Source organism: Numenius arquata, chromosome 3 (assembly GCF_964106895.1).
Source record: "Numenius arquata chromosome 3, bNumArq3.hap1.1, whole genome shotgun sequence".
Classification (NCBI taxonomy): domain Eukaryota; kingdom Metazoa; phylum Chordata; class Aves; order Charadriiformes; family Scolopacidae; genus Numenius; species Numenius arquata.
The window spans coordinates 30,980,934-30,997,641 of record NC_133578.1 but is presented as its reverse complement, the minus strand read 5'-3'; the positions used below and the strand labels follow the sequence as shown (position 1 = coordinate 30,997,641).

The following is a 16,708-nucleotide window of genomic DNA, read 5'->3' as shown; positions in this document are numbered from 1 at the left end:
CATCTGCCAACATGGTTAAATTCCACACAGGTGAATCGCTGTGGTTTTCCATCTGTACAATATTTATGCCTCTATGTTCTTGCAGAATGACAATGCTACTTGACAGTTGTATTACTGGTACAGTTGCAGTTCTACCAACAAAACTCCTTGAGCCAATGGAGCTTGTTTAATTAATACAATCAATTTTATGTGTTAAAATGTTGCATTTCCAGAAGGCTGTCTAGCTTAACTGCGTAGTGATGTTGACAAACCAGACGTAGCATAGATTAAGTGTTCAAAGGGCTATTGCAGATTTAGGTTCCTTGCAGAATTTTCTCCTCCAGCCTTTCGAAAATCCCATCTTTAATAGCATATACACCATAGAAAGACTAGCATAGTCACTTTTAAAATAATCTACCAGAAAGAGAAAGGAAAAGGCAATATTATTTATTCCCTTCTGGACTCCTAGAAGTGTTCAGAATCTCAGAACAAAAAAGAAAACAAAACCAAACCAAAACAACCCAAAATATTTTTTTTTTTTACTTTTTACAAAAGTTTTTACTTTTACTTTTTTACCCATTCAGATTTTTTCCTCATTCTTTATGCTTTAGAAGGAAAGGTAGTGATGACAGGAGCTGCAGGGATTGGGAACAGATTGAGAGGAGTGGGGATGGGATCGTCATGGCAGTATCAGAAGGGAGGATTATGGAATGGGAATTGATCTCCGGGCACTTTCTGGTGTTATGATACTATGGAAAATAGAGCAGTCATTTGTATTTATAGAGCATACTGATAATGTTTCATGTAAACTCTGCTCTGCAGTTATTATTTACTCAGGAAGGCTGCAGGTATTTCTTGCCAATTAAAATATGATTGGTATATGTTAATTACGCAATTGTACATAAGTCTCTGGATTTGGGATTTTTTTAGGAAGAAAGCGACAGATTCCCTTGAGTGATATTTTTGCAGATGGAGTTGGTAACAATACGATCATGTCAGAAGAGATCTTAGTCTCTGTCCATATTCCTCGTTCTAGGAAGGTAAGTTACTAATTTGTTTAGATTTGCTTTATGCAGAGTTAAAGACTATTAAATAAGGAGCCAGACATGGCATAATCCCTATGCTTAAAGTAACACTATTACTGCTCACTTTCTGAATTCTTTATGTTTGATCCTGTCAGTGCCATACTATGTCCCAGTTTTAGCCAAAGAACACATCTCAGCAGGTAGCTGGTGATACATAAAAAGTGATGTTCAGACAAAAGTTTACCCTAAAATGATAAGGGCAATAGGAGTTGCCTAGACCCCCTGCAGAAAGGGGTCTTGGACAAGCTGCCATAGTCCTCACCAAAGCAGGCTGCTTACCTGTGATATGGTTGGCACCACGAAAGTAAAGCATTGTCATGTCTTGAAGATTTTTTTCTTAAAATGAGATAAGATTGGACATGTGCGTGGTGGTTCCGTAAATGTTACTGAATAACAGTCTTTAACTGCTATTGTGTTTGCAAGAGTGGATATGGGATCTTAAGCGAGCTAGGAGTCGTGTTACCTGAGCACGTTTGGCAATACTTTGAAGCCTCTGTGCTTTTGTACTTGTTATAAATGCAACTCCTCTCCACAAGATCCCTGTCTTCCAGCTATCTGTCATGAAAATATCTAGGTCATCTGAACAGTGTAGATGAGGATTGGGTACAGGCTGCTAGAAAATCAAAGGTGGTAAAGCTACTGAAAGGTCAAGAGAAGGAAGAGTATGGTCTTGAATGCTTGGAAAGTTGAATTTGGGCTCTTCATTTTTTATTCTCTTGCTTCACGTAGTGCAATAGCAAGTTCTGCTTTCAGATACTTACATGTCTGCAGGTTACCCACATCTTTCTGATCTTGCTTAGGGGGAGTATGTCTCTGCATTTCGACAAGCACCAAGACGGGAAAATGCCCTCCCAATAACCAATGCTGGGATGAGAGTCCTTTTTGAAGAAGGTACAGACATAATAAAGGATTTAAGCGTTTTCTATGGAGGTGCTGTCTCGACCACAATCTGTGCAAAACAAACCTGTTGGACACTTATTGGAAGGTACAATATCTCTGTCTTCTCTATATCTCTAAATAAAGGGACTTTGAGAGCTTGGGTGCGCTTCCTTGGAGTGTGAAAGTACAGAAAGATTTCATTTACCTGGCTGATGCCACATATGTTCAAGTGAATGATCTGGTCGAACCTTAATGATGAATTTTCAGGACCATTACATTTTGGAATCTGCACATGGTTGCAACTCCGATGTGAAGTATGCAGAAAGACATGAGAGAGATATGAACTGGGAGATATGTGGATGAGGTATACATAGTCAGCTGTGCACCTGAACCCAAGCATTGGTAAATGATGCTGTGTCATGTAGGTTTGATAATCCCCTAGTATCAATATTCTTGAGTCCTTCTCATTAGAGTTTGGCTCTAATAGGTATAAAGTTTGAGAACTTCAGATGTGCCCAATAAACTTAGGAGCACAAATCAAGCCTTAATCTTTCCAATATCTCTTCATCTACAAGATCCTAATAATATCTGAAGTTAATCTCTGACATTCTCTACCACTTTCCAAGGTTTGGAGGAAAAAATTACAAATAATTCAAGCAGTATAAAACCATTTATCTAAACAGAGTCCCACTGGACTCTTTTACCATTTAATATGCAACTTCACTAGTTGAAGTACTCATTATTTTTTGCAGCTTCACATGATTAAATTTATTCTAACAGATTTATATTTTGATATTTAGGGTTGTGTAACTATGAAGTTGAGATACTTCAAGGAGACAGCCTTTTCAGAAAATGTAACAACTATCCAGCACTAATCCCTTGAAAGCATCTACAGTTTGCATCAATATCGTTATCCATTTTTCTTTAAATATAGGACAGTATCTGCAGAATAGGGATAATCTATAAGACTGTTGAACCAGCTTTAAAGCTGTAATAGGTTTTATTTATTAATTTATTTTTTTTTAAAAGGCTGATATAGCACTCAGTTCCATTGATTTAGGGGACCTCACTTCTGTGAGCAACATTGATCTACACTGTTTTCAAAATTGCAGGCCATTATTAGAATCAATATTTTTGGCTTCATTCTGAGCAGGATTATGCCTGTGGTCCATGGTACAAATTTATTACTGCAATTTGTATTTATTTTTTTGAGTCCTGGTCTGATTGTTTCTGTCATTTTTCCCGTCAGACACTGGAATGAACAAATGTTGGATGAAGCTTGCAGACTACTTCTTAAAGAAATTGCTCTTCCAGGCTCAGCCAGTGGTGAAAAAGCAGACTATAAGAAAACTTTGATAGTCAGTTTCTTCTACAGATTTTTCCTGGAAGTATTGCAGTCATTGAAGACAATGGTAAATTAGTTCTCCATGTCTGCTTTTGTGCAAGCAAATGAAAGGGCTTTTTTCTATCTGTTGATACTTGCAATTTGTACAATGTGCTAAATACTGTCTTTGGGGTTCAGATCTACAGAGGAATGTAAGCATTTAACTCCCAAAGTGATTGATGGAGAGATGCTTATTTAACTTTTAGGTGCTCAAGATGTCTTCACTTTGCATATTAGGCTTTAAAAAAAAAATTGAGTAATGTTAATGCAACAATATATCAGTATTGAGCTCCCAGGCCCAAAGAAAACATAAGGTCTTCCTCCATCTGTCTGTAGCTCAAAACATAAATAGACAAAATAGAAATAACAGCTTTGGAAAGCAACTGTAGGTGTTAAACAAACCTTTCTGCTTGTATGAGTTGTTGACTGGGAGAGGAGGACTCTAAAAATTCATTTCCCAGTACTTTCTAGGTGTGATTTACTTGTTTTTGTCTTAAATCTGTTCTTATGAGGCAAAATATCCCTTTTGCCTTTTTATTCTGTGCTACCTTGAACTCTTTCCTCTGAATTACCATTACTAGGTAATTTACTGTTACCAGGAGTAATAAAAAATAAAAAAACCTGCCAGTTTTGATCAGACCCCAGAACAAAGCTTTTATGACTATACCTGCTTTATGGTACTTACTTTAAACAAGCATATGTGTTGAATCCAGTGTATTTTTAAATATTATTCAGTGAAATCTCAAAGGTCTACATTCTTTTAAAATTGTTATTTTAGAGCCTTTCTAGCTTGTGAGAGTCTTGAAGGAATTTCCGGTATAAAGAGTTTGTATTTGATGATTTTGGTTGTTAGCTTTTTTAATTGGAATGTTCAAAATATGAGTTTTAGTAATAATTGACTTCCTTTTCAGGATCCTTGCCACTATCCTGGCATACCTATGGAATATAGGAGTGTCCTACAAGATTTCCAAACCAAAATGCCTCAGAGTATCCAAATATACGAGGCAAGTGATTTTATTCTAAGATTGTTCTGTGCTTTATAAGACTTGATAAAAAGTCACAGTTCAAGCATGACCCTTGCTGTGAAGCTCAGGTACAAATTTTCTAAAGGGTTGAAGGCAACAGGCTGTTAGTGGTTGATTTTAATTGTATCTCAATTAGAAAAACCTTGTCTGTAAAAATAGATTCATATGGGTATACTCTCTTCTTCTAAACAGTTCTCAAAAGATAAATATGCTGGACAAACTCCATTGTCAGACTGCTTAAACTTGGTATATTGCAGTGTGCAACCCAATTGGGAAAAAAAAATATTGAAAAGCCCAGGTCCATAGCTATCACTATAGTATTCTTGCCTCAAGATACACCTTCCTTAAGATCTCAGAGGGCCCTGAGGTCTTACTGTAGATTTAGGAATCAAGTTGGAGTTATAGCTATCCGATCAAATTAACAAGAGTGTTCAAGGAGAAGTCAGCACTAGAGGGCGGCAAAGAACCTTTTGGATTTTCTGAGCTTGCCTTTCTGACTAGATCGTGGTGGGAACTCCTGCAAGGATTTTTGATATTTTGATGCCCTCAATACACAAATAAAAATCTCAGGCTTTTGGAAACTTAAAGAGAATTCAAATAAAATCTAGGTAAACTTTTCCCTTTTTTTTTAAGGGCTTTCAGATATTCTTTAGAAAAACATTTTAGCTTTAAGTGTTTAAATTTGTTCAAGTCGTTATCTTCAGCTTTCTTCAGAGTTGACCTAAAAAAAACCCAAAACATTACAGACTTATAAAAGGGGCCGGCATCAAAGGAACTTTGTTCTTTATGACTATTGGCAATTTATTCCCCAGCTGTAAGAAAGTAACTAAACTGAAATGGAAACAATTTGTTACTCAGATCAGTTGGCACTGAGGAACAGAAATTATTTAGAAACCCGGAATATCTGGTTTTTTCACTTTAAATTTCTGTCTAACTTTTGCAAGTCCCTATATTTTGTATGGAGTTCTTCATCTGAACATTATTAAGCTTATAAAGTGAAGGGGGCAAAAATAAGAATCCATATCCTGAAAGATGAATACCAGGTCGTTCTGCTGGTAGAAAAGTGGAGATGGTTTGGCTGAGACAGCCATTTGAGGCAGACAAGTGAAAAATGTCAGTTCTTGGCCTTGGACTAATAGCAGACAGTGTGCCAGAAAGTGCCAGAGGTAAGAAATGTGTAGCAGGGACACTTGTGTGCTGGAAGCTATAGAAGAAAAAAGGTTTTAAGATGTGAGCAATGTAGTAGTTCTAAATGTAGAAAAGGAAACAGTTAGTGTGAACACTGACCCAGAAATTGGAAAAGTGTTCTGGAAGTTGCCAATAATTAGTTGGTGTGGCAGAATTAACTGGCAACACTGAATTAACTTTCAGGAAAGACTTAGCGAAATAAAATTAATAAGACACTAAATTCATACACAGGTGCAAGGAAATAAGATTGGAAAGGAAGTATTTAAACAGCATTTTCTCACTGATGTACATTGATCAGCTGCAGTCTTTTGGCAAGGAAGACAAATCCTAGGAATCGCTGCAAGTAGCTCAAAATACACCACCAGGCACTGATAAAATACAGAGCGGAATCTTGTGAGAATAATTCAGAAATTATCAGAGCTTCATGACACCAATCAGTAAGGGAGGAAACTGTCCTTCTGAAAAAAGAATTGCTGTTTGTATCACTTTGATGTAAATGATTAGGGAAAAAAAAAATCCAAGTAGACAAACTTGTGCAAGGCTCTCTGAAGGCTTCTTAAGAGAAGAACTTGAAGAAATGCCCAGGAGCGGCAGTCAGGTCCTGTATCCACGTCTGTTTTCAATATTGAATCAGAAGATGCTAATATGAACAGTTGTTCCTTCATCTGATTTTCTGATTACTGTAAGAATAACATGATTATTCTTTTGTAACTGTTTGGGGTGTGTGTATTTTTGACTGCACAGGACATAGACCCGAGTCAGTCTCCCCAGGATCCTGTAGGACGGCCCATTATGCACCAGTCTGGAATTATGCATGCCACTGGTGAAGCAGTTTACATTGATGACCTTCCTTCTGTGGATGGGGAGCTCTTCCTGGCTGTCGTCACTAGCTCCAGAGCTCATGCTAAGATTGTGTAAGTGTTCGAGTGTATATGCAGAATGTGTTGTTATGAATTTCTGACTGAGATTTTTAGAGTAGACTGATGAGTTATGTGTATATGGAGCAGCATGCCTGATACCTGCACCAGCTCCAGTGCTGGAAGTAATATTGTCACTCTAGCAGAAGACTCTTTGGATTTAAGTGTCTCACCCCATATTACTGTATTACTGTACTAATAAGGTTGAACTGTTTCTGGTCCATGAGCCAACCTAGACCTAGCCTACGTATCTCCCCAAAGTGCTGAGCTGTGCAGTGCAAGTAGGCATCGAAAATCAGCTTTACCAACATAGCTTTGAAACCTCAACTCTATTATGAAAAAAGAAAATTGTTAAAAATGTAGAAAATAGTGTCGCAACATTGCAGCAACAAGGTAGCAAAGCTCATATGAGGCCTTATAAGAGAGGAAGATGGGAAGAGGATTTTGTTCTGAAAGAAAACTGTTTTCACTTATGTTTTTATACTGCCAAGATACACCTATTCTAGCAGTTTGTTCAATGTTCAGGCACCAAGATGCACATATCCAAGTTGTTTGCTCAGCATTCAAGCACCAAGACATGTATCCAGGTGGGCTGGTCAGGATTAATTGTGATGACAGAGCAGACTGGAGCTGCTAGTTATACAGTCTGTCATATTTCCTGGCTTATTCTTAGGTTGGTGATAGTATGCTGGGTTTGGATGTGCTCTTTTTGGTACCCTCAAGGAGCTGACATCCCCCTCATCTCTGTGAGTCAGTAGGATTCATTCACTCTCCTTTGTCTTCCGATCTGAATGTCCAGAGAAGATACCTGTACATGTTCTGGGATCTTGATGGCCTGCTAAACCAGGTGCTATCAAAGCATGGCTTTCTTATAAACCTTCTGCCATTCCTTCTGATCCTTCTACACCCATCCATTCCCATTCATTCTCCATTTATACTGGTCTTGCCATTTCTGTTCTGTAATTCTCTACATGAACTCTCTGTTTGCTGATGTTTATTTGTATCAATTTGATATCTGTGTGGGCCATGAGGTCTTAAAAAGTCGCAGTTGTAGCATCATAATTGTGCAGTAATTTTTATTAAATCAATGCAGTTCAGGAAGTCTAATGGGCTAATGATTTCCCTGTTGCATCTAGAGCATCTCCTAGAAATGAAGCAGGTTAGTGGAGTTATAAATTGCCTTTAGCCTGCATTTCTTTGCATGCCAGAGATAGAAGGAAAAGACACATCTGAGCCTGTGAGGAGATCCTGGCAGTACAAGAAACTGTGTTCCCTTCCTCTGTGCAATGCTTTGTAAAACTAATGAATTACACTTCTCTCTTCCCATATCCCAATCAGATCTATAGATACCTCAGAGGCTCTACAAGGACCAGGTGTGTTTGATATCATAACAGCTCATGATGTACCAGCTACAAACGAGTTTTACCATTCTGATGATCCAGAGATTATATTTGCAAGAGACAAGGTATAACTACAATCATTTTTAAAATACTTTTCTTAATTTTTACCATTTTTCTTCTGTCTTTTATAATGAAATTTTACTTGCTGACTCTTGGATTATCTGTGTTGTGTTTATGTCAGGGAATCACTTTAGCCATAACACTTCGTGACAAAGTTCTTACAGTTTTTTCCCACTCCCCTTTCAACTTCAAAATAGCTGATATGTATTATATTCTGCTTAGAGAAAAATATATCAATCAGAAGAATACATAGTAAACATCAAAAAACCATCTGACTTGCTGGGAGAGTATATTTCATTGAAAGTTAGTCTCCCAAATCACATATCCATTTTTGAATACTGTATTTTCCTTGATTCTCCAGTTACACTGGTATTTCTAATAATTTGTTAGCTTCATGGATGATCTAAAAAATACAAAAGTCCTAATTCAAAACTAAATTCTAAAACGGAAATATGAATAGTGGTTACACAAAAGAAGACTATCAGCTGCACATATGGGAATAATTTGAATCCACTGTTCTATTAAGTGATGTGTATTTTACAGGTGATTTGTGTGGGTCAGATTGTCTGTGCTGTGGTTGCGGATTCAGATGTTCATGCCAAACAAGCAGCTGCAAAAGTGAAGATAGAGTATGAAGTGCTGGAACCAGTGATCTTAACAATTGAGGTACAAATAATTTCTTTTATCTTGCTTTTTTATTGTTTTATCTATTTAATTAATGGCAGCAGCAGTTCACACTTTTCACTTGCTTTTTAAACACGATTTTCTAAGGAAACAAGGTGAATATGAACATACAATTAACCAGTCTGCCAGACTCCTTATAAATACATTTTCAACCTTTTGGCTAATTTTGACCACTTCTGATTGATAGGCAACAGTCTCAAAAGTATTAAGGTCTCACAAGTTTCATAATAATAAACATAAGAGTAGAAAATAATTGTTTTAAGGTTCCCAGTGAGGAAAAGGCAAGGAGCACACTGGTTGTACGTAATTCTATTGGTAGCTACCAGCTGGGCAATCAGCATGTGGCTGAACAGTCAGCTCCTGATTATCTGTAGCATTTTTATCTGTTGTCCAGCTAGCAAGCCAACAAAGTTGGGCTGGACATGTACAAATGTTGGGGGAATGTGATGGGAAAGATATTAGGGATATAGAAAATTTTAGAAATGTGATGTGGGAGTCATAGGGGAAATGGACTTATGTTGGGTTAAAGAAATGAGTGGAAGTAAGGAAGAATGAACACATTTGCAGGGAACCAGCATTAGTTCTGGTAGTCACTTTACAGCTTGTTTCTATAATGGTATAAAAAATAGAAGTAGGCTCTTTTTAAAGACTTGCGAATTTTACTAACATTTCATTACAGTTGAAACTTAATGAAGTCTTACTAGAAATAAAGCAAATCATACTTAATAAATAGATTCCACTTTTACTTAATACTTGTGATTTCTTCCCCTCTTAATGGCATCACTTTTTGGATGATGTGGTTCCATTCTTATTCTGTGCTCTCTTGGTCACTTGCTAGTTGTATGGGAGGGAAGAGCAGGTTGAATAAACTGAATGCATTCCCTTCGGAAACTGCTATCATCAGTAACACAAGATACGTCAGGAAAGAGTTGCTGGAACTGAATACACAAACTCATCAACAATTACAATAAAGTGATGATTGACTTTGGTAGCTGGTGGTTCAGATCTCTGAAGTGAATGTTTTTTCTCCTGAGAGTAAAACGGCACATCAGGCTGAGAACCTTTAAACTGTTTAAAAAAAATATTTCTCTTTTTCTCCACTGCAGGAAGCTATAAAGCACAACTCGTTCTTTGAGCCAAAAAGAAAATTAGAACAAGGAAATGTTGATCAGGCATTTGAAACTGTTGATAATATAATTGAAGGTAAACCGCAGAATACATTTGGTATTAAGTTGTTGTCAGTATTCGGGTTTGTCTGTCTGTTTTTCAAGTCCTAGTTGTAGCTTTTCTCCATATAGGAAGAAAGTGTGATTAAATCTAGTGGTCTTGTGATTCTGCTACTACATTCAAGCTTTCTGAATCCTCTGTCCTTGAAACAGAATCACACAATAATTAGGTTGGAAGGGGATCATGTAGTCCAACTTCCTGCTGAAAGCAGGTCCAGTTAGAGCGGGTTACTAAGTGCCATGTCCAGTCAGGTTTTGAATATCTCCAAAGATGAAGATTCCACAACCTCTATATGCACCTCTTCCAATGTTAGACGACTTTCATGGTGAAATTTTTTTCTTGTATCAAGTTGGAATTTCTTGTATTCATTGCTTCTTATCCCTCTACCGTGGATCTCTGAGAACAGTCTGGCCCACTCTTCTCTATACCCTCCAACTAGGTAGTTGTAGACAGCAATAAGACCTCCCCTTAACACTTTTCTTCTCATGGATGAATAAATCCAGTTCTCTCAGCCTCTTCTCATACATCCCATGGTCCAGCCCCCGACCATCTTGATGGCTGCCTTCTTGACCTGGTCCAGTATGTCCATGCTTTGTTTAATTTATCTATGTTTTATTTAATGTTGTCACCACTTGTAGGCATTATTGTTCTGCTCTTAATCAAGTTCTGTTGATGCCACTGGAACAAGACCGATTTAATCCTTCAAGGAGTTTAATCTGTGTTTTTACTCTAGATTTTGCTCCTTGATACAAGAAATATCAGAAGATTCAGCACTGATTACTGTAATTTACGTGATGATGGGCCATTATTCTTTCCTAGCGAATTTCTTCTTTTTTTCTCAGTAACACTTGTGTTTTTCTCTTTGGATCAGGGGAAATTCACATTGGGGGACAGGAACATTTTTACATGGAAACTCAGAGTGTGCTTGCTGTTCCAAAAGGAGAGGATAAAGAAATGGATGTGTATGTGTCAACACAGCACCCAGCCATTATTCAGGTAATACAGAGCATTCTTCGAGAAAGTGGTTGAACCCGTGACAGTAGAGGTTTTTAAGTTTAATTTAAAAAAACATCTTAACAGTTTAGAAGCAGTAGGAACATGAAATTGCACATCTGGATTATCCAACAACAAATGCTTTGTGGTACTGCTGTACCCTGATAAACACTGAACACTACACTGTGAGGATAAGGAGGAAGTAGAAGCCTCTAATTTCCCTTTGAACAAAGTACTTCATGTCCCGCTATTGTAGGCATGGGGTGCTGAGGCTCCACCATCACCGTTAGCTTTCCATTGAAGTAAGGAAGTCAGCACCTTGCAGAGTCAGACCCTGCCGAAGGTTTGATCAGCTCTAATAGCTGTAGGTGAGACTGCTGCTCCATGACAAAATCATAATCATAGAATGGCTTGGATTTGAAAGAACCTTTAAAGATCATCTAATCCAACCGCACTGCCATGGACAGGGTTATCTTTCACTAGATCAAGTTTTTCAAAGTGCTGTCCAACCTGACTGTGAACACTTCCAAAGATGGGACGTCCAGAACTTCTCTGGGCAACCTGTTTCAATGTCTCACCACCCCCATTGTAAAATATTTCTTCCTTATGTCCAATCTAAACCTACCCTCTTTCAGTTTAAAGCTGTTGCCCCTTGTCCTGTCAGTACAGGCCTTGGTAAAAAGTCTTTCTCTGTTTCTTATAAGCCCCCTTTATATATTGAACAGTCACAATAAAGTCTCCCTGAAGCCTTCTTTTCTCCAGGCTGAACAATTTCAACTCTCTCAGTCTTCAGGGGAGAGATGTTCCATCCCTCTGATCGTTTTCATGATGGTAAATGGTAAAGCAAGGCTGACATAGGGTATGGTCTCATAGCAATAGCTACAGGGCATGAAACTGATAGTATTTCAGACTCAACACTGGCATTTTATGTTCAAAACCCAGTTCAGCTCCTTTTATCATTTCCATTATTGTTATATTGCCAATAGCCAAGAAGCATGAACCATTTTGTGTTTGAGAAAATTATTTGAAGCAAGAACATTCCTGGCACTAGCAAGACCTTAGATTATTAAAAACCAAATGGTTTTATTTGAATTAAAAATTAAATTCAAATTCATGATCTTAGTAATAAAAATAATAAAAACTGATTTATAGTTTCTTTGTCTTATACCTGAAGCTTCTTACTGTTTAAGTAATGAAATCTAAGGGTATTATTCTTCAATTCTGTCCATGGCCTGTTCACAGTCTCCATGGTAGAGATTTTAAATGTGAACAATGCTGAGTGTTTGTTGTTATCTTTTCCTTGCTTTTTAACCTCAGGTAAAAGAAAAATTATTTTCATCTGATTAAAAAACCCAAACAAACTAGAAACATCTATGGAACCCTTTTCTAGACAAGATTTTTATTTCAGAACCTAACTTTTAGGCTTCATTTGAGGTGACATAAAGGATTAAAACTGTTTTTACAGGAGATGGTAGCTGCAAGTTTAGGAGTTCCAGCCAACAGGATCATGTGCCATGTTAAACGAGTTGGTGGAGCTTTTGGTGGGAAACTCGTGAAAACTGGCTTACTGGCATCAGTTGCTGCGGTGGCAGCAAACAAGTAAGTGTGATATGTGTGTATTAGGATATGAAGAGAAAATGGAGTGAACAAGTTTTGCATTTTGGCTAAAAAGCTTTCTCCTTTCCCAAAGTTGCTAACCAAAAAGTCATAAAATCCTGACTGTTCACATTTTGTAAGACTGTTCAGTGCATTTCTTTGTTTTGTTTTGTTAGACTGCTTAGGTTAAGCAGCTCTAGTCTCAACTAAATTAATGGGACTTGAATAAACTGGTATTAGTATAAGCTAGAAATATCCTTGAAATGATTGAGCATTTCAAAAAGACCAGTCCCTAACTACTGAGGCTTTGTATTTACATTCAAAACATGACATTAACCATCCAGATGTGAACTTCACTGGCGCAGCAGAATGCAGAGGGAAGAGTTCATGAGTGGAACTGCTTTTAAGAACAAGTAGTTCTAGTTCAGTCCCAAACATCTTTCAGTCAAAATTAGCTTAACTCTATTAGGTATTATGTTTCTGCTAATACTACTTTAATTAGTTTAGGAACCTTAACACATAAAGCTCCATCCCCCACCCTCCAAATTTTGCAGCACAATATTGGCAATTACCTGTCAGGGGATAGTAACCTCTTTTATATGCATAATTGATTTGCTGTAGAATGCTCATCAGGTACATCCTGCCTTAGCCAAAATCACAGAATCACAGAATCTTCATGGTTGGAAGGGACCTTTGAGATCATCGAGTCCAACCACACACACACAAAAAAAAACCCCAACAATCTTGGGCACTAGAGCATGCCCTGAAGTGCCATGTCTACATGTTTCTTTAATACCTCCAGGGATGGCGACTCCACCACCTCCCTGCACAGGCCATTCCATTGCCTGACCACCCTCTCGGTAAAGTAATTCTTCTCCTAATATCTAATCTAAACCTCCCCTGCCGCAACTTCATACCATTTCCTCTGATCCAATGATCTTGTAATCTGAGTGGACAGCTCAATACATTTCTCTTGTTTCTACTGTCGTTGTACAAACTGCTTTTGATTATTTTTTGCCATGTTATCTGTGTTTTGGATTAACCAGGCCATGCTAAAAATAATCTTTTTTTCTAGTTGAAACAATCTTTTCTTTATTGTTAGGACCTTATTTTACATCTTATGTCATTTTTTTCAGAAGTAACTATTTTAAATGGTATATGCATTTGTAGAGTAATTTTTATATTTTTATTATTGTCTGTGTTTTGGTTTTATCCGAAGGCACTCTATTTCAGTATGATTCTGAATAGCTAAAAGGCGACTATTTATTTGCTTAAGATGATTGAATGCTAACTGCTGTGAGCTCACTTGATACAGTTCAGTCTTAACACTGAAATAACAGTTTCTTCAGAAGAAGTTTGCGCTGAGTTATCTCATTGGCTTTCAAGATCAAATTAAAATTCTGATATGATTGTAAATGCAAAAAAAACCCAAACTGGACATAGCTTTATGCAGATATTTAAGCTTATTACATTTAGATTAAACTTAACTTTATGTTTATATGCATGGCTAGATCTGGATACATCATGAATAGCTAGCTATCTGTTAAGATCGTCTCTGATTTTGACTGAAATTTAACTTTTCTTTTTTTTTTTTTATTTAGAACCAGCAGAGCAGTCCGTCTTATTCTGAGTCGAGGGGATGATATGTTAATCACTGGTGGCCGACATCCTTTTATTGGTAAATATAAAGTGAGTGCCACAAGAATTCAGTGAAAAAATACCTGCCCATATTCTGTGAATAAGTATTTCAATGTTACTGGTTAATATTTGTTCTATTAATGAAAATGAATATAATCAATTTAATTTTAAAATAAAACAACTAGCTAGGAAACCAAGAGATGAAGTTGCTGTACAGCTCCTTCTCTGCTTCTGCGTCTATCTCTGTAGGATTTTGGTGTTTGGGGTTTTTTGTTTTTTTTTCTAATCCCTTTTCCTTTTATAGCCCTATCTTTCTTTCTGGGAATGGGAAGCTAAACTCGGAATTCTTCTGCAGAGGTTTATTTTAAACCATCCATATGGTTAGGGTCACACAAAGGAGTAGCTAGTTTTTCACAAAAATAGTGTCATACAGGAAAACTCACCCTATGAAGGAAATTAATCTTTTCCCTGCTCATGCACTGTCATCAGTGATAACTATTCATTAGGAAAATTTCTACCACCTTTTCTATCTCTACTTATCATGGAAATTGCACATGCTAGAGACCATAACAGGGTTCGATTCCAGGTTTCCTCTGAATTGATAAGCCAAAAGATAGATTCCTGTATAAAAGTACTTTTTATTAATAAAACTACAGCTTGAGCTCAGTGCCACTGAAGGGATTCTGAACAAAGAAATCCCTGGGCAATTGTACCCTTACGATCTAAGTTACCCACCCCTCACACAACAGTTTGAACCAATAGTAATATTGGGGTCTGGGGTCTTCCCATTCTTTATTGGGTCCTTCAGCTGTCTCTAGGTTGGTCATTTCTTTTCTTATCTCTAAGGTTGCAGCTTCTACTGGCAATTGTATCTTCCTTATCTTCTGGCTTGAAGCAGCTCTGAGGCCTTCTTTTACTCTAACTAGGTAAAAGTTCAACATTTCCAGGTGGAAGTTCACAGCTTATGGCCTAAGGCTTCAGCAAATTTAGCTACTTAGCATAACTAAGCAAATTATGCTAAACAAGTTCTACATAAGTAGCATATCAAATTGTGTAATATACTATGTAAGTAAAGTAAGAGAGTTCTTATAAGACGCTTCCCTGAAGCTGAAAATGAGCTGTAGCTCATACTGAGAATTCAGGAACTGTTAGTGGCAATAGGTGAAAAGAGAGGTGTGAGATAAAGATAACATTTCTTCATCAAGAAAAGCAAATGTCATACTCCATCTGCCAAACACTATTCTTACAGTCAGAGTGGGATTTGACTTTATCTACAGTGAACGTTCCTAGATGACACACTTATCAGCCATCTCAGGCAATACACAGGAAGCCACTGGGCTTCCCCACTTCTTCTTTTCCCAATGAGCTGATGTTGCTTATTATATGCTGGGTGGGACAGCCAGTATCTTAGGAACATACTTTCTTGCTCTCTTGCCCCTCTATAGTTTCAGTGAATGCTTCCCAGAAATTAATAGTGCAGTATGACCCTAATTGTGTGGGTTACATTCACTTCCAAAATATACAAGCACTGAAGAAACGAATGAATGCCAAAATCTAAATAAGCTATTGTTGATCCTTCTAGGTTGGCTTCATGAATGACGGTAGGATCAGAGCTGTGGATACCAAATATTACATTAATGGAGGATGCACCCCTGATGAATCTGTCCTGGTAAGGATTTTATAAGCTGACAAATCTTATTACATGGAGGAATCGTTAGCTGGAAATAATGAAGGCCAAATTCCCTTGCACATGTATTATTAATCATGTAGCCTTTTGATGTAGGGACTATGGGTTGCTGGTAAATCTACACCTAATGGTTTAACTTTTCCTTATTCAGTTCAGTGAAGCACTATACTACTTTTTGATATTTTCCTACACATTCACTTCATGAATGGTTTCTCAGGCTTATTTTCCCATTATAAACATGTCAACTGACAATGTATTCCTTTTAAAATACATACTATACAATAGGAGCAAAATCAATCATAAAAAGAAGTATTTTTTACATCCTTAACTACCGATCAGCACTCAACTACTAGTAACATCATCTGTGTTCTATGAATATCAAAAAATAACTTGCCAAATTAGTATGCTGCGTGAGAAATGTATGAATAAAGCCTATATGTGTGCATAAGAGTATTCTTTCTACCAGTGATTGACAGCCAATTTTAAAGCTAATTTTCTCAAGTTAAGGTCTTTATATGAGATGAAGAAGATTTAAAATATGAATTTGAAAGAAGCACTGTTCTGACACTTAACTATACTTGTTTGTCCTCTTCCTCAGGTAGCAGAAGTATCCTTATTAAAAATGGACAATGCATACAAGATTCCCAACTTGAGATGCTGGGCTTGTGCCTGCAAAACAAACTTGCCATCAAATGCAGCGTTCCGAGGGTTTGGCTTTCCCCAGTCAGCACTGGTGACAGAAACTTGGATAACAGGAGTTGCAGATAAAACTGGTTTATCACCAGAAAAGGTGACGAAATGAAGGCATCTTCTCTCCTGAAATCAAGTCTGTGCAGTTGGATAGTTAAAATCCATTAGATTAGCTCAACTGTCTGAACAACTCTTTTCCAAGTCAAACACAATTTGTGATAAAATTAATATATTTTTAATCAATATCTGATTGTTGCGTGAATAACATGCTCTTAC

General features: G+C 37.2%; 1 protein-coding gene across 2 annotated transcripts in view; it reads left to right on the top strand.

Moving 5' to 3' along the window:
* The window catches only part of LOC141462727 (aldehyde oxidase-like), a 43,315-nt gene that overhangs the window by 13,896 nt on the left and 12,711 nt on the right, over positions 1 to 16,708 (top strand). The window contains exons 13-25 of one of the 2 annotated variants that reach the window (XM_074144698.1): positions 910 to 1,019; positions 1,865 to 2,049; positions 3,193 to 3,355; positions 4,239 to 4,331; positions 6,285 to 6,454; positions 7,796 to 7,922; positions 8,461 to 8,583; positions 9,708 to 9,804; positions 10,700 to 10,824; positions 12,287 to 12,420; positions 14,019 to 14,106; positions 15,638 to 15,724; positions 16,341 to 16,532. In XM_074144698.1, the coding sequence (XP_074000799.1) occupies positions 910 to 1,019; positions 1,865 to 2,049; positions 3,193 to 3,355; positions 4,239 to 4,331; positions 6,285 to 6,454; positions 7,796 to 7,922; positions 8,461 to 8,583; positions 9,708 to 9,804; positions 10,700 to 10,824; positions 12,287 to 12,420; positions 14,019 to 14,106; positions 15,638 to 15,724; positions 16,341 to 16,532 (1,694 nt within the window). Of the gene's footprint in view, positions 1 to 909; positions 1,020 to 1,864; positions 2,050 to 3,192; positions 3,356 to 4,238; positions 4,334 to 6,283; positions 6,455 to 7,795; positions 7,923 to 8,460; positions 8,584 to 9,707; positions 9,805 to 10,699; positions 10,825 to 12,286; positions 12,421 to 14,018; positions 14,107 to 15,637; positions 15,725 to 16,340; positions 16,533 to 16,708 lie in introns of both variants that reach the window. The other variant, XM_074144700.1, reaches the window with a different exon arrangement.